A 20,662-nucleotide genomic window follows, 5' to 3' on the forward strand; every position below is an offset into this window, starting at 1 on the left:
CCCCCCTCCATCTGTCTCTAGTCCATTCACACTGCTCCAATTTTGAGAGTCATGTATTATGCTGAGAACCAGGAATAATGCCCTAAATTTCAAAAATATTATAGTTGTTTTTAAAACAGGTCTGTGATAAGAGTTCCAGTCTAGACCGAAGTTATTTTTTTTTAACTAGAATAACCTGTTTCTTGGAGGAGATTTTAGTGTTGATAATGCAACATTTTTAACCAGTTAAGAGGGGAAAGAAGAGAGGGGAGAAAACCTTCTTCATTTTCAGAGGAGGTGGAGAGGACTGAAAATTCTAAGATTTTTTGTATGCTTTTTCATATTCTAAATATGTGCTGGATGTGATGCAGGACTGAATGTTCAGTGACTGAGTTAGTCTAGAATAATCTATTGATCTTTGCTATTTAAACAGTTTTAGCAAGATTGTTCTAAAAACATGTAGAGTTCTTTTTCCAATCAAGTTCATTGTAGAATTTGGAGTGGGTAAATAATCCAATTGCAAATTAGAAATTAATATTTTTTGTTTGCTAGACAGCACCTTCATCTTGCTTCTTGACTGTAACTCACTGTGTTGTTTGGCTTTTCATCAGCTGCTGTAAAATTACAGGACCTGTACTGGGTGTAAACCTGAAACGAGCTGTTGGGAATTTGTTTCCGGCCAGATGGAGTACTTGGGGGACTATTCTTAGTGGACTGAACACAGGAATGAGGGCCAGGGACCTCCGGGTTATAATTCTGATTTTTGACTCATAGACTTTAAGGTCAGAAAGGACCATTATGATCATCTAGTCTGACCTCCTGCACAACGCAGGTTACAGAATCTCACCCACCCACTCCTGTATCAAACCTGTGTCTGAGCCATTGAAGTCCTCAAATCATGGTTTAAAGACTTAAAGGTGCAGAGAATCTTCCAGCAAGTGACCCGTGCCCCATGCTGCAAAGGAAGGCGGAAAACACCCGGGCCTCTGCCAATGTGCTCTGGAGAAAAATTCCTTCCTCACCCCAAATATGGCGATCTGCTAAATCCTGAGCATGTGGGCAAGACTCACCAGCCAGGAAAGAATTCTCTATAGTAACTCAGATCCCACCCCATCTAACATCCCATCACAAGCCATTAGGCATATTTACCGCTAATAGTCAAAGACCAATCTCATTATATCATCCCCTCCATAAGCTTGTCAAGCTTAGTCTTGAAGCCAGGATATGTCTTTTGCCCCCACTACTCCCCTTGGAAGGCTGTTCCAGAACTTCACTCCTCTCATGGTTAGAAACCTTCGTCTAATTTCAAGTCTAAACTTCCTGATGGCCAGTTTATATCCATTTATTCTTGTGTTCACATTGGTACTGAGCTTAAATAATTCCTCTCCCTCCCTGGTATTTATTCCTCTGATATATTTGTAGAGAGCAATCATATCTCCCCTCAGCCTTTTGGTTAGTCTAAACTAGCCAAGCTCTTGGAGTCTCCTTTCATAAAACAGGTTTTCCATTCCTCGGATCATTCTAGTAGCCCTTCTCTGCACTGATTCCAGTTTGAATTCATCCTTCTTAAACATGGGAGACCAGAACTGCACACAGTATTCCAGATGAGGTCTCACCAGTGCCTTGTATAACGGTACTAACATCTCCTTATCTCTACTGGAAGTACCTCGCCTGATGCATCCCAAGACCGCATTAGCTTTTTTCACGGCCATATCACATTGGCGGCTCATAGTCATCCTGTGATCAACCAATATTCCGAGGTCCTTCTCCTCCTCTGTTACTTCCAAGTGATGCGTCCCCAGTTTATAACAAGAATTTTTGTTATTAATCCCTAAATGCATGACCTTGCACTTTTCATTATTAAATTTCATCCTATTACTATTACTCCAGTTTACGAGGTCATCCAGATCTTCCTGTATGATGTCCTTCTCTGTATTGGCAATACCTCCCAGCTTTGTGTCATCCACAAACTTTATTAGCACATTCCCACCTTTTGTGCCAAGGACAGTAATAAAAAGATTAAATAAGATTGGTCCCAAAACCTATCCCTGCGGAACTCCATTAGTAACCTCTCTCCAGCCTGACAGTTCACCTTTCAGTATGACTCGTTCTAGTCTCCCCTTTAACCAGTTTCTAATCCACCTTTGAATTTTCATATTGATCCCCATCTTTTCCAATTTAGCTAATAATTCCCCATGTGGAACCATATCAAATGCCTTACTGAAATTGAGGTAAATTAGATCCACTGCGTTTCCTTTGTCTAAAAAATCTGTTATCTTCTCCAAGAAGATCAGGTTGGTTTGACACGATCTACCTTTTGTAAAATCATGTTGTAATTTGTCCCAATTACCGTTGACCTCAGTGTCCTTAACTACTTTCTCCTTCAAAATTTTTTCCAAAACCTTGCATACTACAGATGTCAAACTAACAGGCCTGTATTTGCCCGTATCACTTTTTTCCCCTTTCTTAAAGATAGGAACTATGTTAGCAATTCTTCAGTCATACGGTACAACCCCTGAGTTTACAGATTCATTCAAAATTCTTGCTAATGGGCTTGCAATTTCATGTGCCAGTTCCTTTAATATTCTTGGATGAAGATTATCTGGGCCCCCCGATTGAGTCCCATTAAGCTGTTCGAGTTTGGCTTCTACCTCGGATGTGGTAATATCTACCTCCATATCCTCATTCCCATTTGTCATCCTACCATTATCCCTAAGCTCCTCATTAAAGACTGAAGCAAAGTATTGGTTTAGATATTGGGACATGCCTAGATTATCCTTAACCTCCACTCTATCCTCAGTGTTTAGCAGTCCCACTTCTTCTTTCTTTGTTTTCTTCTTATTTATATGGCTATAGAACCTTTTACTATTGTTATGACTTCTATGTGTACCTGTCTGTGAAATGGGGATTACTACTTCACAGGCATATTGCAGAGAGAATTAATTAATGCTTGGACAGCTCTTCAATAAATGAAAAGATTTATATAATTATGGAGTATTACTAATAATGGAACATCTCTTTTTAAGTTGGAGCAATTCCAGAAACATCCCTTAAAGCCATATGTGGATGGAAATTGATACCAAACATAAATAATTTGTGTGTGTAGAAACTCATAGCCCAAATGTAGCTTCCTTGCCTCTTCTTGAATATCCCATATTAAAGGTAAACTGCAGATAGTTTTCTTTTTTGCTCTTCTATCATATCAAGGGATTTGTTAACAGCATCTTTAAGAGTTTTATGTATTTTTTTAAACTTAAATCTGTGGAGGGGGATGAGAATTTCAGATCCTGTGAATTTTAGGGTCTGGAGTTTTTGTTAATGTAGAGTTTTATGCAAATTCTAAGCTTTAATTTAAAAAGATATTACATTTTAATCTTTATGAAGCCATAAAATGTAAGATGATGTGCCGTTGCCCTCCTAATACAACTTTGTAAAAATACTGTTTGTAGCAAAATAGTACCAAAACTGTGACCTTACCCCTGGCCACTCCAATCAGTTTCAATGTAGTGTGAACTTCAAAGCATATTGGACCATTTTACAATAGCGTACAAAAAACTTGACAAAGGTTAGACTGCTGATGTGCTGAGACCACTGCTTGTCGTGCTGATTAATACTCTTTCCTTGTACTCCCCATCTGTGTGTATCTGTCTTGTCTTATACTTAGATTGTAAATTTTCTGGGTCAGCAGCTGTCTCTTTGTTCTGCTTGTACAGCACCTAGCACAATTAAATCCTGGTCTGGACTGGGTATCTTAGGAACTATGGTAAAACAAATACTAATTAAGCATGACAGTTTTCCCCCCCCATCAAAATAAATTAAAGGTAAAATGTTCTTGTTCCCTGAGACGTTCATCCTCCTGAACAGCACAGAAGTGCGGGGGATGGGATCGTTCTATTGTGGCCTTGAAAGTCTCATCTGTGTACCTCTCTGTCTCCCTTAGCTCCCCCAGTTCAACCACTCTGATCTTAAAAGCCTGTATTCGGTATCTGAGGGCCAGGAGTTGCTTGCACCTGCCCACAAGGCAGGTAATCATACATGCTGCATTCAGTGCAATAAACTGGATAGCCCCCATTCTGCTCCTGTACTTCTGCCTGCATTATTTTTACTCTTGCAGGGGTTTTGTTTGTTTATTTTTTTTGAAAGGGTGTTTAGACTGTGTTTTTTAGGTGTATCTGTCTCTCTCATTCCCTCTCTAAGGGTATGTCCACACTCTGACCCATGTAACACTGGCGATGCAGCTCCCAGTGTGGAAGCAGCTATGTTGATGTAACTATGTTTCCATCAGTGTAGCTAACATACTTCGGGCAGGTGGTGTTCCTACACAAACAGAAAAACCCCTTCTGTCAGTTTAGACTACGTTTATGGTACGGGTCTATGATGGTGTAGCTATGCTGGTATAGTCACTGTAGTGTAGACATACCCTGACTCCACCTTGCTGAGCCAGCAGGAGCTCGGAGTGCTATGGCGAGAGAGTGCTCCACCCATAGTGAAAGAAGCATTACATGTCTCTGCATCAACCCTTCAGGCCACTTCAGAAGTAGTGATGACTAGCCCAGAAGTTTGCTTGACACAGCCCTTCTTGGCTAGAAGGTCAGTTACTGCAAAAACCTGTTTATGGGGTGTGTGTGTGAATCCTTGAGACTTTGGCATGCTTTCTTGGGAGTGGCCAGGGTACAATGCTAAGGTTGTGACATAGCATATTCACAACTAAGGTATTACTTCCTTAATTTACAGTATTGTAAAATAATTTAGATTCAAAATTTGATACACGTTAAAACTGTCATAGTGGGAAATACCATGTTGATTCCAAATAATCATCAAAAAAATCTGAGATGGTTGCAGAGGAAATTTAAAGAAAAATCTGTGCATTTGTGTGTGTGTGAGAGAAAACAAAGCAACCTAATCTGGGGTTTCGCAAACTCTTCCATATTGTGTACCTCAGATATTGTCTTGTGAACCATTTTTTCCCTTCAACTTGTAATGCTGCAGATCATCTCCCCTCCCATTTGCAGTCCTATCCCTGTGGCAACTTCAGAAATGTATATAGAAAAGTAATATTAAATAAGTACTTAATATTTTTTAATTCCTTTTCCCGCAGTTTAGCAGCTGGATATGGGGAGCCACCAGCACCATAGAGTTACAGGATTTGTGTGTGTATGCTGTGGCTGAAAGTAGAAATGAATTTGTTATGGAGGCACGGACCCTAATTAATGTGGTGTGCATGTTAAGTAAGGTGTCTTTGATACTAACAGTGAAACATTTAAATTTTTGGTAGTGGGATAGATGTTACATAATATTTCCTATTACTTCCAGACATTCTGTGAATCTTTCATTCTTCTAATTGCCTTTTATCATTTTATCTCATTGATCACCTACATTGGACATTACTCCTTGAAGCATGTTTGTTTACCTATTTCACTCAGATATTGGCCATTTATTTTGATCAGAGGTGACACTTAGAAATATCAATTTCTTATCATAGAGACTTTGATTAAATATGGCATATTTCCATTTGAAGTTGTAGAAATATACAGTAATTAATTTTCTTTATTGACTTGCATCTTGTGATATTTTTCTTTCCTGTCGTTTTCTCCTGACTGGATGAAGGTGCAAGTAGCTGTCTTTGTTAAATAAATATTAAGTAATATTGCATACAGATACTGTTAAGAAAACATTACAGTTGCATGTTTAAGCATTCAAGTCAGGAAATACCAGTGATAAGACTTGATGTGTAACCTCAGTGTTGTCTCTTCTGCATATGCATTACAGTGTTTTTTAAATTTAATTTTACTTTAATTATGCTTAAAATTTCTCAATTATAGTATCACAGTTTTTTTCTGTAAGCTTAGATACATATCTTGCAATGGTTTTTCATTGTACAGTAAGCTGATTTCATTGTAATTTTCCAGTGTATATTTATCAATTGAAAGCAAAAAATTAGGGTCACTAAAGCCTTGGAAATAATAATAATCAAGAATTGGAGATCTACCCTGTTCCTCCAGTGTACCCTATGAAAATGACCAAATGAAACACCAGTACCTTATTTCCAGTTTGGGAATCCCACAGAAATATTGTGTACCTGCATGGAAGGACATTGTAAGAAGAGGGTGGGGGGGCATGAAAAAATTATGCCAGAAACTATATAGTCTTAAGAAAGAGAGGCCGTACATTTTTCATCGTACCTAAAGTGGGCTTGTCCATTACCCGGACTTACCAATAAAACTACCAATCAAGTGAATGGGCAGTCACTCCTAAGAATCCCGATAAGCTTGAATGCACGGAAATGAGACTTCAGTCTGCAGCCTTGGTCTGCCTGGTGATTTTCATGGTTTCTCTTTCCAGGGTTTAGACCCTGGGGTAAGCTGCAAAGGTCTAAACCCAAGGGCTTGAAAAAATTGAAAGGTGCTCAAAGGTCTATCAACCTTTGTATCATTCCTCTGACCTTTGTTGCTACATCCCATTCTTCATCTCTGTTTTGTGTTTACCACCACAAAGCCTAAGTGGCAGACATCATTTCTTGATCTTATCTAGTTCAGTCTCTTTTTGGCAGCCTTACACTTCTTGCGGAAGCACTGGATGCAGTGATTTAAGAGTCCTATGACTTGATCAAGCTCAAGCTGTTGCAGAACAAGTAGTGTTTTCAGTCAAATATTTAAACAGTCTGGAGACTTGAGCTCTTGTTCCCGCAAACACCTCTTTTACTCCTTTTTTGACAAATCCAGGAGCTCTTCAGAAGCCTGGAAACAAGAAAAAGCTGCAATATAATAGTAATTTTACTAACTTGGGCCAGTACTACTCAAGACATATGGATAAAAACCATCTAGAGTCTGTTCTTCAAAACTTTCCTCCAATATGCATGCTTCCCTCTTCTCCTCCAACACCAAAATTTCAGGGAACACAATGAAATGAGAAACAATACTTTCCTACATTCCATATCTTTGAATGTGGGAGTTCCTCGTTAGGATCAGCCACATTCTTCTGTGGGCCTAAGAAGCCCTCAGAGCAGTTTTCACTCTTTTGCCCTCAGTTGGCCAGTCATGTAGTCCACACTTCGAACAAAGAACAAACTGTCTCTCCTGATATAGAAAACTTCAAAAGGCAGTACCTTCATTTTACTTCAATGCTTTCCCCAGCCACTATTTCCCTTTCCCGAAATAAGCGAACAGAAAATAACAAACCAGTAGCTTAGGGGTTTGTTTCTCCTCCCTTTGTAGTGCCATAAACCTTTGAAAGCATTTCTCTCAAAGTTCAGCGACCTTGCTTCTACAGACAGGATGACCTCATGCTGTTCTTCCCTTCCTGTTATCTTCCCATCCCCCTACTGATGTTTATGTAAATTGGGCTTCCATTGTTTTTTGTCACACCTTGTTTAATTTCTTTGGAGACAGGTAGTTAGCAGTGATGTTTCCTCCTGCCTGGGAGGGAAACTTTCTCCCTGTTTGGTCACAGGCTTTAAAGCATAATATCATTAAATGTATATAATTTCCCCATATATACATTAATCACCAGTGTGTCATTAGCTTTTAAAAAAAACCTCTCTATACACTTTGTATACAATATTACTGTATTATAAAAAAAAAAGTTGATTCAATTACTTAATGCTTTGAGGTTCAGCCACCAGTCTTTAGTGACCAGGAAAGCTTATTTAAGCTTTGAGGAAGGCAACATAGAGTCTGGTGGTGATGGAAGCTCCATGCTCTTTCTTCCTCCACTGGTGTTTGCTAAAATGCAAATTTTCTGTTTCTGCAATCTCCTGTCTTGTTTGATGACTGTTTGTTGCTTCTATATAAATTGAGGTAAATCCATATTCCTTTGTTTAATACAGACTGTGTTTATACGTTGCTTGCCAAACACATTTTAAGAATGATTCTAGCACATATTCATTGCTTTTTGTACACATCCTGTGCATACATCATACAAGAATATTAATGATCAGTGAGTTATTAGTTTTCCAATGATATCTTACATGTCACCTTTGAGATACAGATTATGACAACAGTGTGTGAGGCATAGTCAGTATGTCAGGCCTGATCAACTGCTGCCAGAGTAGAGCACCACAAATTGGCCTTGGTGTCATAATCATGACGCGATTAACTTGGAGGAAGAGTTTACCGATCCTTAGCCAAAACCCTTCATATTACAGAGTATTAGCCCGCCATCTTGCTTGATTCTCCTCCCTAAAAAAATGTCAGGAGCTTAAGCAGCTTATTTACGAGGATATGGCCTGACATTGGGTATGGGCAGCCTAGGATGTGGGTGAAACTGAGGTCAGGGCTAGTACCGTGGGGTGGATGCCTGTAAATATGCTTGGCTTCAAACATCTGAGTTCCATGAGTTGGTTTAGAAAGAACTCAGGGACCTGTTTTGTACCAGAGATAACTCTTTTGGGCACCAGTTGGCGGCCTTTTTGCATGATTGGTCATGAACATCCTCTATTACAATTTTATACATAAAGGAGATTTTTAAAAGTAGTTAAATGCTAATTTCCATTCAGAGTCAATGGGAGTTAGGCACCTAACTGCCATTTGTCTTTAAATCTCCCACCTCCATCCAAAAACCTTTTGTATTAGTTCAACTGACATTTCTTATAAACAATGTCTCTGAATAAACTTCATAGTCTATTTTTTCCAACATTTAAATAAAGGCTCAGCCTTTAAGTTTTCCTTTTCCTTTCATTAACTTTAAAGAAATCCCTTGACCTGCAATATAGATATCTACGAAATATCTAACCTATTTACATACTACTTCAGTTATCATTCAACTCAAGACATTCTCCCCTTACATGTTGTTTGTGTCTTTTTCTGCCTAATTTTTTTTGGATGCTACTTATCTGTTTTTTATATTTGCTTGAATGCTTAGCCCTCAGACCAAACTTAATTGCTATGTGAAGCAATTAAAAATTACTATATTTCTTTAACTCCTGTTTATTATTTTGGAGTCTTTAATGAGGTTATGGTTTAAAGGGGTTGTCAATGCAAACTATGGATAGTTTTATAACACTTATTATTAATAATTTACAGTATAAACACAGATCAAAAAGACTGTTCCTGGCCCAAGGAGCTTACAGTCTTATATAAGACAAGAGACGACAGATTATGAGATAATGTTTGTTAGCATGATAGGCACTGGTCTCTGAATACTAGCAACCTAATATTGTGATGCCTACAAAAGAAATTTAACAAAGGGGATATTTTAAGGAGGGATTTGAAGATGGATAAGCCAGTGATTTGTTGGATTTTAACAGAGAATACTTCAGCTGAAGTGCATGTGGCAGCATAGAAGAATGTCCAAAGATGCTTGTTTGAAAATGTAACATGGGCAGTGGAGATGAGCACTGGTAGCTTGCTTGTGAATGAGAGATTACAGATATGCCGGGGACTGAGTGTGAAGAGTCTTGAAAGCAAAGATGAGCTGCTTATGTTTGAGGCAATAGAGAAGGGGGAGCCAGTGGAGAAATTCAAAGAGAATTGATTTGGTCAAAATGATAGTTGTGCCTGGTTTGCAGTAGCCAAACTGCTTTTAAACAGTGTTAAATGGAATCAGTTGTGAAATGATTCAGAAGGGGTTGGGAGTGGATGGGGACCCTTAATATATCTGTCATGCAAATATATTGGGGAAACAATTTGCCTTTTTTTGAACTTTTCTAAGTAGAGTTTTGTCTTTTCCAGGCCCAAATTGCCTTTCTTCAAGGGGAAAGGAAGGGACAAGAAAATCTGAAGAAGGATCTAGTGCGGAGAATCAAAATGCTGGAATATGCTCTTAAACAGGAAAGGTACATCACTTTTAAGATAATAGAGAATTTTGTTTAAAAAGTCTCTTACTAATATTTTATATCATTTTGGCTCATCAGAGGAAAAATATTTTTTGTAGATCTTGAATTGGTAATTATGAATGTAAGAATTGTCATACTGAATCAGTCCATCTCATCCAGAATCCTGTCACCAGCAGTGACCACTATTCAGATGCTTCAGAAGAAGGTTTTAAAAAACCTTGCATTAGACAATTACAGTATAACATCTCTCAGGGCAAGTTTCTTTCTAACTCCCAGAAGACATTGTTTTATATTCTGAAGCACAATTTTTTTCTCTTTCAAAGCTTTTGTGTTTGTTAATAAACTAAATAAAAATTCTTGTTATCCACATAAATATCTATATTTTTAAATCTTGATAACTCTTCACCTCAATAATAATCTGTGACAAGAAGTTCCACATGCTAATTATGCACTGGGTGAAAAGGTACATACTTATATCAGTTTTGAGTTTTGCCACTTTTTGATTTTCATTTAATGTCCCCGTGTATTTGTATGAGAAGGTAAATAAAAGTTCCCAATCTACCTTTTCTATACCATTCATTGTTGTGTATGCTTTTATCCTGTCTTCTCGCAAAGGTAAACAGTCTTTCCATATTATCTTCATGTGAGTTTTTCCATGCCCCTAATTATCATGTCACACCCTCCCCGCCCTTAATTTTGTTTGCTCATTTTTGAGATGAGGTGATGAGAACTGAACCTAGAATTCCAGGTGAGGGTGCACCTGTGATCTGTAAAATGGCGTAATAATATTTTCAGAGATAAGAGTACACCTCTACCCCGATATAATATGAATTCTCATATAACGCAGTAAAGCAGTGTTCCGGGGGGGCGGGGCTGCGCACTCCGGCGGATCAAAGCAAGTTCGATATAACGCGGTTTCACCTATAACGTGGTAAGATATTTTGGCTGCCGAGGACAGCGTTATATCGAGATAGAGGTGTATTTGTTTCCTTAGTGACTTATTGAGTCTGGTATTACTATTAATAATAAATAATATTTGTATACCATCTGGCCACTAAAGAATCCTAATCACTTTTCAATAAGAAAAGAATTAAACAACTTTAAATGTACAATCTCTAAAACAGTTTAAATCAGTATAAAGCCATAAGTAAAATCATAAATGCAGTTGAGTTCATATCACTAGAGAAACTACTTTTGGCTAAACTCACGGGGACAGGAAGAATTTGTAATTACCTTGAAAGTGTATTAACACTGAGTGTCAATGTGGACACTGAAAAATTCAGAAAAAGGCCCAGTGAAAAAATATTGCTATGTAGTAATTTTAGCATGCTGTTATGAGCAAGTCCCATTCTGACTTCTTTCATTGTTGTCTAATTCATAAAGAAAGCAAATATATATGTGACCCATGGGAAGGTGAGGTATCTTTTGATCAAAAATTTCCAGCAATTTAAACCAGTGCAAGCAGGGTGTGTAGATCTGTTTGCATTATGCTTAATGACAGAGGATGTTGGGGACATGGCTTTCCCAGATCAATTCTTTTGAAGCAGGTTTCAGAGTTGTAGCCGTGTTAGTCTGTATCGGCAAAAACAATGAGGAGTCTTTGTGGCACGTCAGAGACTAACAAATTTATTTGGGCATAAGCTTTCGTGGGCTAGAACCCACTTCATCAGATGCATGGAGTGGAAAATACAGTAGCAGATATAAATACACAGCACATGAAAAGATGGGAGTTGCCTTACCAAGTGGGAGGTCAGTCTAACAAGACAATTCAATTAACAGTAGGATACCAAGGGAGGAAAAAATCACTTTTGTAGTGGTAATGAGAGTGGCCCATTTCAAACAGTTGACAAGAAGGTGTAAGTAACAGTAGGGGGAAATTAGGTTTTATAATGACCCATCCACTCCCAGTCATTAAGCTCACACCTTCTTGTCAACTGTTTGAAATGGGCCAACAGATGCAAAACCTGTAGATGTATTTGCATTGCTACGATGATCAACACTCCCCCTCTTTCCCCAAACACACCTTTCAAGATCTGTGGGTTCTACACTCGTCTATCACAACATGTGGTATACCTCACCCAGTGAACTAAATGCCCCAATAACAGCTATATGGTTGAAACCAGACAATTACTATGCTCTCAAATGAATTCACATAGAAAAATGATAAAGGACAAAAATACCAAATCACCTGTCGATGAACACTCTCCACAGAGGTCTGACAGAGGTCCTCATCCTTAAAGAAAATCTTCATAACACCTTTAAAAGACAAGTCTGGGAGTTTAAATTCATAACTTTGCTAGACACTAAAAATCATGGATTTAATAAAGATACTGGATTTATAACAACCTATAACCCAGTAAACCGCTCCCCCAGCTTTTTTTCCTCTCCTTTTCCCCTTTGACTGGAGAGGTGTTAACTGGCCACTTCACCTAGAATGGTCCCCTGAGATGTGTTGAATACTTGTGCTAAACAATCTGACCCTTGAATTTAGCTTTGACACTGAGTACATTTCCCAGATTTGAAGAAATCTTGTGTGAGCTCAAAAGCTTATCTCTCTCACCAGCAGAAGTTGGTCTAATAAAAGAGATTACCTCACCCATTTTGTCTCTCTAGGGCTGTGTCTACACTAGAGACCTTACAGTGGTACTGATGCAGCTGCGCCATTGTAAGATATCCCATGTAGCCATTCTATGCCGATGGGAGAGAGCTCTCCCGTCGACATAATTAAATCACCCCCAACAAGCAGTAGTAGCTATGTCGGTAGGAGAGCATCTCCTGCTGACATAGCACTGTCCACACCAGTGCTTCTGTCGGTCAGGGATGTGTTTTTTTGCACCAGAGTGACATAAGTTTTACTGACAAAAGTGCTAGTGTAGACATGTCCCTAGTACATTTCTAAGGCTATTTCATCCCTTATGCTTTAAGGCATAAAATAACGACTAATAGGTTAGGGAAAACCACCACTTTCCCTCCTATGGGCAGAGTGTTTTGTGTTTATCCATTAATAAGTAGACCTGCACCTTTCTCTGAAGTGTGTGATATTAGCCATTGTCAGTCAGGATATCAAACTAGATGGTCAACTAGTCTGATCTGGCATGACAGTTCCTTTCTTCCTCTATTTTTAACCATTTTTAAAGCAAATTCAATGTTTCTGAATGGGTTATGCTGACAGCTATTTATAGCAATCTTCACTTGCTAATTGCTCAAGAAACAATCTCGTATTTGTTCTGGGAGGGTCTCTAAGCAGAAATTTTGTTTGGTACTTAGAAGCAGGGCAGCATACTGAGCACAAGAAGCCCTGCTGTGTGTCACAACAGTATTTTCCTAAATCAGCTCACAACCTGGGTTAGCCAACATTCAGTGAAGAGCTTGTGTTGATTGTTCCCACTGAGCATCTGGGAGTCACAAAAAGGACAATCTGCAGGGGAGGAGCAGAACTTTTCTCCTGGCCAATTGTGATGAGGGCACGGGAAAGCAAGATTGGGGAGAGGAGGAGAAAAAAAGACCAGGTAATTAAGAGATAAAGGGAAGATTACTTCGATCCTGCCCAGCCCTCTAAATTTACCAAATCTTTATCAAGCAAATAACTATACCTATTAGTCATGACCCAGTATGTAAAATGCTGATCCATACTAGGACCCATTGGCAGCATGTCATGACAAGTGTGAGTGGCACTGGTTTCTCAACAATATGCTGCCTCTCAAGCCTGTGTATACTGAATATTCAGCATATTTTTTTCAGTCGCTGACAATGATTAACTTAATTTCTGATCAATGTCACTGTTCTGTAATTAATTACTATAAAATCTTGCAAGAGTCATTACTTATAGTGGAGTGTAAAAATTTTCCACTATGGAGCAGAGTGTTTTTGATTCTATTCCCTGACAAAGAGATTTGGTCAACTTTAATACGTAATGATTTCTATCAAGGATTCTTTAATACATTATATGTAGAAGTCATTTAAAAAGAAGAGGGATGATCAATAATTAATTTGAACACTTTCATACATTTGCTGGTTCCAGGGTTGGCTCCAGGCACCAGCTTGCCAAGCAGGTGCTTGGGGCGGCCACTCCGGAGAGGGCCGGCATGTCCAGCTATTCGGCGGCAATTCGGTGGACGGTCCCTCACTCCTGCTCGGAGCGAAGGACCTTCCGCCGAATTGCCGCCGCAGATCACGATTGCAGCTTTTTTTTTTTTTGCGCCGCTAGGGCGGCAAAAACCCTGGAGCCGACCCTGGCTGGTTCAAAGCAATTGTGTTGTAATTTTGCTACCATCCAGCAGATTGCAGTGTAAGACTTTTGTTCACACCTCAAGGTTATTTTATTACTTTTTTGGTAGTAATGTTGCTCAGTTACCAGTTACTTGTTTAAATTGTTATCCCTGGATTTTCAGGAGCTAACTTAAAAACATGCTAATCTGTTTTAAGCATATGTCCAACAACTAATAATCCGTCTGTTACTCATTTCCCTTTCCAGAGTATTTTAACCAAACAACAGAATTCTTAGGCCACTTTTCTAGAAATACTTTTTGTTATTTTTTAAAATGGTGTGTCTGGTCAGAGTAAGACTGGCGCCTTCTCCCCTGGCCAGGATATCTCCCAATGCTGTTCCTGGCAGTCTGTCTTGTTTACGTCTATTGGTCTGGCGACTCCTCTTAGTACTTCTACGGATGTTTGGCAGACACTCTCAGCACAGCTGGATTGGATGCTTCAGGTCTACACACTGAAATATTTCCAAGAAATAGCGGCATTTCTTGATTAGAAATCAAACTGGTTTCTTTCTATGAATTGGTCTGTGAGCAATGAAAGTCTTTGATCCTAGGGCATTTAAATTGAGAGTTTAAAAGTTTTTAAAATTTAACTAAGTTTCTTTTTCTCAATTTATTGAGATGTTGGGGCAGCCATATTGAATAGCAAATATGGATTACTTGCACAGCAGATTTGCAGTTCATGAAGAAAAGAATGAAGCAGAGCAGTGAATAAGCTAATGAAGTGAGAAAGTAAAAGCAGTTGTAGTGATCCTCCTTATCTTAATAACTAAGCAGGTCTATTTAGTAACATAGCTTTGCAGTCTAAAAATATCTTCCTTCCAAATGACTTTCAAAGCTGGTTGCAGTTGGAAAATAACTTCGGTAACATGTCTGTTAAAGCCAATTATTTTCATATCAATTTACTTTTCAGTCTCTGCATACTGCTGTTCATACAAATTATTCTTTTCAGAAATTAATATAGATGTTAATAGTTCAATGACTTACATCTCATCTAAACCATCATTTTCATGTGAAGATAATGTATATCTTTAAGTTTAATTTCTTATCCTCCAAACTTTAGGGTATTCTTTTTGGGTATTCAGTATTGTCATAATGATCATATGGGAAACCAAAGTTTCTCCATTTATCTGCTGCACAAACACAAGTATAGTTAGCTGCAATGTATAATTCTCCATATATGTTAATATAGCTGACCTCTAATCTGGAGCAGCCAGTTTTAGTGTTAAAAGTGTAGTTCAGTTGGAGCTAGTCAGAGTTGGACTACCAGGTATAATTTTGAGGGAATTTAGTGAACATATAATGGGAGGAAGTATTAAAATCCATTGGTGTAGAAGGAGTGCTGGAAAAAGTAAAAGACTAAATGAAGTGCAACAAAATATAGTCCCTCTGAAAATGGAAACTGCAAAGAAAACCAAGTGGTCATGGTGGATCAATAAGTATCTACTCAAACTTCTGGGATTGAAAAGAAACTCCACTGGGATTGAAGAAGGGGAGAGAAAACAAAACTAGATAGGAGTTTAACACACAAGGAAAAAGGTGAGAGCCAGGAAGAAAATGAATTAATTACCTTGGTGTGAAAGGAATCGGAAGGGTTTTTAAAAGTATATTGGGGTGGGAGGAAGAACCTGCCCAAGTTAGTAGATCCATTAATAAATGAAGATGTGAAAGTGAGACCAGGCATTCACATGGCACTGTTGCAGCTAGCTTTGCCAGATATTTACATGCCAGATGCGCTAAAGATTCATATGTCTCTTCATGCTTCATCCATCATTCCAAAGGACATTCGTCCAGGCTGATGACAGGTTCTGCTCGATAACAATCCAAAGCAGTGCAGACTGACGCATGTTCGTTTTCATTATCTGAGTCAGGTGCCATCAGCAGAAGGTTTATTTATTTATTTATTTTGGTAGTTCGGGTTCTGTAGTTTCTGCATCGGAGTGTTACTCTTTTAAGACTTCTGAAAGCATGCTCCACACCTCATCCCTCTCAGATTTTGGAAGGCGCTACAGATTCTTAAACCTTGGGTCGAGTGCTGTAGCTATCTTTAAAAATCTCACATTGGTACCTTCTTTGCGTTTTGTCAAATCTGCAGCGAAAGTGTTCTTAAAATGAACATCATGTGCTGAGTCATCATACAAGACTACTGTAACATGAAATATATGGCAGAATGCCGTTAAAACAGAGCAGAAGGCACACAGTTCTCCCCCCAAGAAGTTCAGTCACAAATTTAATTAACGCATTATATTTTAACGAGCCTCATCAGCATGGAAGCATGTCCTCTGGAATGGCAGCTGAAGCATGAAGGGGCATATGAATGTTTAGCATATCTAGCACGTAAATACCTTGCAAAAGTGCCATGTGAACGCCTGTTCTCACTTTCTGGTGACATTATAAATAAGAAGTTGGCAACATTATCTCCCGTAAATGTAAACAAACTTGTTTGTCTTATCGATTGGCTGAACAAGAAGTAGGACTGAGTGGACTTGTAGGCTCCAAAGTTTTACATTGTTTTGTTTTCGAGTGCATAGAATCATAGAATATTAGCGTTGGAGGAGACCTCAGGAGATCATCTAGTCCAATCCCTTGCTCAAAGCAGGACCAACGCCAACTAAATCATCCCAGCCAGGGCTTTGTCAAGCCAGGCCTTAAAAACCTCTAAGCATGGATATTCCACCACCACCCTAAGTAACCCATTCCAATGCTTCACCACCCTCCTAGTGAAATAGTGTTTCCTAATATCCAACCTAGACCTCCCCCACTGCAACTTGAGACCATTGCTTCTTGTTCTGTCATCTGCCACCACTGAGAAAAGCCTAGCTCCATCCTTTTTGGACCCCCCTTTCAGGTAGTTGAAGGCTATCAAATCTCCCCCCTCACTCTTCTCTTCTGCAGACTAAATAACCCCCGTTCCCTCAGCCTCTCCTCGTAAGTCATGTGCCCCAACCCCATAATCATTTTTGTTGCCCTCCGCTGGACTCTCTCCAGTTTGTCCACATCCCTTCTGTACTGGGGGCACCAAAACTGGACACAATACTCCAGATGTGGCCTCACCAGTGCCGAATAGAGGGGAATAATTACTTCCCTCGATCTGCTGGCAATGCTCCTACTAATACAGCCCAATATGCTGTTGGCCTTCTTGACAACAAGGGCACACTGCTGACTCATATCCAGCTTCTCGTCCACTGTAATCCCCAGGTCCTTTTCTGCAGAACTGCTGCTTAGCCAGTTGGTCCCCAGCCTGTAGTTGTGCATGGGATTCTTCCTTCCTAAGTGTTGAACCTCATCAGATTTTTTTTGGCCCAATCCTCCAATTTGTCTAGGTCACTCTGGACACTATCCCTACCCTCCAGTGTATCTACCTCTCCCCCCTGCTTAGTGTCATCTGCGAACTTGCTGAAGGTGCAATTCATCCCATCATCCAGATCATTAGTAAAGATTTTGAACAAAACCAGCCCCAGGACCAACCCCTGGGGCACTCCGCTTGATACCAGCTGCCAACTAGACATTGAGCCATTGATCACTACCCATTGAGCCCAACAATCTAGCCAGCTTTCTATCCACCTTATAGTTCATTCATCCAGTTCATACTTTTTTTTTCTTGCTGGCAAGAATACCGTGGGAGACCATATCAAATCTTTGCTAAAGTCAAGATATATCACATCCATTGCTTTCTGCATATACACAGAACCAGTTATCTCATCATAGAAGGCAATCAGGTTGGTCAGGCATGACTTGCCATTGGTGAATCCATGTTGACTGTTCCTGATCACTTTCCTCTCCTCCACGTACTTCATAACTTCTCCAAGTGCAGTTATGTAACAAAAAATAAATAAATCTACATTTGTAAGTTGCATTTTCATGATAAAGAGATTGCACTACAATACTTGTCTGAGGTGAACTGAAAAAATACTATTTCTTTTGTTTATCATTTTTACAGGGCAAATATTTGTAATAAAAAATAATATAAATTGAGCAGTGTACACTTTGTATTCTGTGTTGTAATTGAAATCAATATATTTGAAAATGTGGAAAAATATCCAAAATATTTAATAAATTTCAATTGGTATTCTGTTGTTTGACAGTATGATAAAAATTGCAATTACTCACGATTAATTTTTTTGTTAATCGCGTCAGTTAACTGCGATTAATTGACAGTCCTAATTAACTTAATTTAGATCCGTTTATTAGACTTCTATATATTGCTTGCCTAATACCACGTTAAATGGAATTCTCTTATAGTTTCTCTCTCAATGGGGATTATTGTAGAAAAACTTAAAACTTCTTTTCTGTTCACTCCTTTAACCAGTATAAAGTAGACAAAAATATATCTTTGACTTGCCAAGAAGTGCAGCCTAAAGATTGGACAAATTTTGTCTGGAGCCTAAGGCTTAGTATTTTAAATAGACCCTCTGATCTCTTTTGTCATTGTAAAACAATGTTTGACTTCAATGATCCATGTATTCACTGTAATCTCATATTCTGTGGAAGAATCTCTCAATATCAAGAATTACTCCTTTTCATGAACATTGTTGAATTCTATTAGTTAGTTTGATAAATCTGCGCTATTATATTAAAAAAGAAATAAAAATAAAAGAGGGAGGCAATGAAAGGAAGTAAGGAAAAAGAATATTCAACCGCCAGGAAAATACTAGCCCATTTTAAATTAAGGATGTTAAGCAGGAACACGTGTTGTCTTGTAAACTTGGGTCAGAGGAACCTGGGTCAACACTGGACAACTCACTGTTTAGAAGAATTGTGATACACCTCTACCCCGCTATAACGTGACCCGATAGAACACGAATTTGGATATAACGTGGTAAAGCAGTGCTTCGGGAGGGCGGGGCTGCGCACTCCCATGGATCAAACCAAGTTCAATATAACGCGGTTTCATCTATAACGTGGTAAGATTTTTTTGGCTCCTGAGGACAGCGTTATATCGAGATAGAGGTGTACTTGCTACCAGTGTGTGCATGGTAAGGGAAAGGGTAACTCCTCCTTTGCCTCTCATAGAGCTTCTCTCCTGCGACACTGCTCTGCCTTATCAGTCACCATCTCATTTTGCATAATGTGAGTAGGTGAGTGGATTTGCTAGTTGATGCTTGCATCATGTGAAGTATAGGAATTTGCCTCTATGTGAAGAAGCATGGTCTGGTGTTTGAAGTACAGGACTCAGAATAATGAGATCTGAATTTGCCATATAGTTGGTGTGTGTCATTTAACCTCTCTGCCTCAGTTTAGTACAATTTTTTAATAGGAAATTATCTACCACATGTTGTATGGAGTTTCATACATTTATCATAGAATCATAGAACTAGAAGGGACCTCAAGAGGTCTAGTCCAGTCCCCGGCACTCATGGCAGGACTAAGTATTATCTAAAACATTCCTGAAAGGTATTTGTCTAACCTGCTCTTAAAAATCTCCAATGATAGAGATTCCACAACCTCCCTAGGCAATTTATTCCAGTTCTTAACCACCCCGACAGTTAGGAAGTTTTTCCTAATGTCCAACCTAAACCTCTCTTGCTGCAATTTATGCCCATTTCTTCTTGGCCTATCCTTAGAGGTTAAGAAAAAAAATATCTTCTTCTCCTTGTAACAACCTTTTACATATTTGAAAACTATTATCATGTCCCCTCTCAGCCTTCTCTTTTCCTAAAAAAAAAAAAAAAAAAGATTTTTTTCAATCTTCCATCATAGTTCATGTTTTCTAGACCTCTAATCATTTTTGTCGTTCTTCTCTGGACTCTCTCCAATTTGTGCACATCCTTCCTGCAATGTGGCTCCCAGAATTGGACACAATGATCCAGTTGAGGCCTAATCAGTGCAGAGTAGAGTGGAAGAATTACTTCTTGTGTCTTATTTACAACATTCCTTCTAATACATCCCAGAAGGATGTTTGCTTTTTTGCAACAGCGTTACACTGTTGACTCTTATTTAGCTTGTGGTCCCCTATGACCCCAGATCCCTTTCCGCAGTACTCCTTTCTAGGCAGTCATTTCCAATTTTGTATGTGTGCCACTGATTGTTCCTTCCTAAATGGAGTACTTTCCATTTGTCCTTATAGAATTTCATCCTATTTGCCTCAGACCATTTCTCCAGTTTGTCCAGAGGTAATGTCATGTAATGCAATATCATATTTTTTCTGTAAACCTATATCCATGTGTACTACTTTTGCTACTCATTACTACTTTGTCTATGTCTTAATCCCTGGATACTGATCCTGCAAGAGCAAGATATTCCAACCACTGGGTTTTTTTGTACCTTGTTTTGCTACACAATCTGTCGTATCACATGGTACGCTCTCTATTGATTGTCCGCATAGGACTTCAATATGCTGAACATTTGTCTCCACAGTTGCAAAAACTAGCTCATGACCCAGTGAGCAAGTTTAGCAGTGGTATTTCAAGGGTTCTCAAACTTAATTGCACCTCGACCCCCTTTTGACAAGAAAAATTACTACATGACCACAGGAGGTGGGGCCAGAGCCTGAGCTCTGCCGTGGTGCCACTCCAGACAGGCGGGCCAAAGTCAAAATCCAATCCCCACCGCCTTGTGCAGGGGGGCCAAAGCCGAAGCCTGAGCCCCGCTGCTAGGGCTGAAGCACTTGGGCTTTGGCCCTGGGTGATGGGGCTTGGGCTTCGAC

General features: G+C 39.1%; 1 protein-coding gene across 3 annotated transcripts in view; it reads left to right on the forward strand.

Annotated features, from left to right (window-relative positions):
- Positions 1–20,662, forward strand: part of STRN (striatin) — a 97,436-nt gene that overhangs the window by 14,191 nt on the left and 62,583 nt on the right. For all 3 annotated transcript variants that reach the window (XM_034764934.1, XM_034764936.1, XM_034764935.1), the window contains exon 2: positions 9,648–9,751. In XM_034764934.1, the coding sequence (XP_034620825.1) occupies positions 9,648–9,751 (104 nt within the window). The remainder of the gene's footprint in view (positions 1–9,647; positions 9,752–20,662) is intronic.

This window comes from Trachemys scripta, chromosome 3 (assembly GCF_013100865.1).
Source record: "Trachemys scripta elegans isolate TJP31775 chromosome 3, CAS_Tse_1.0, whole genome shotgun sequence".
Classification (NCBI taxonomy): Eukaryota; Metazoa; Chordata; order Testudines; family Emydidae; genus Trachemys; species Trachemys scripta.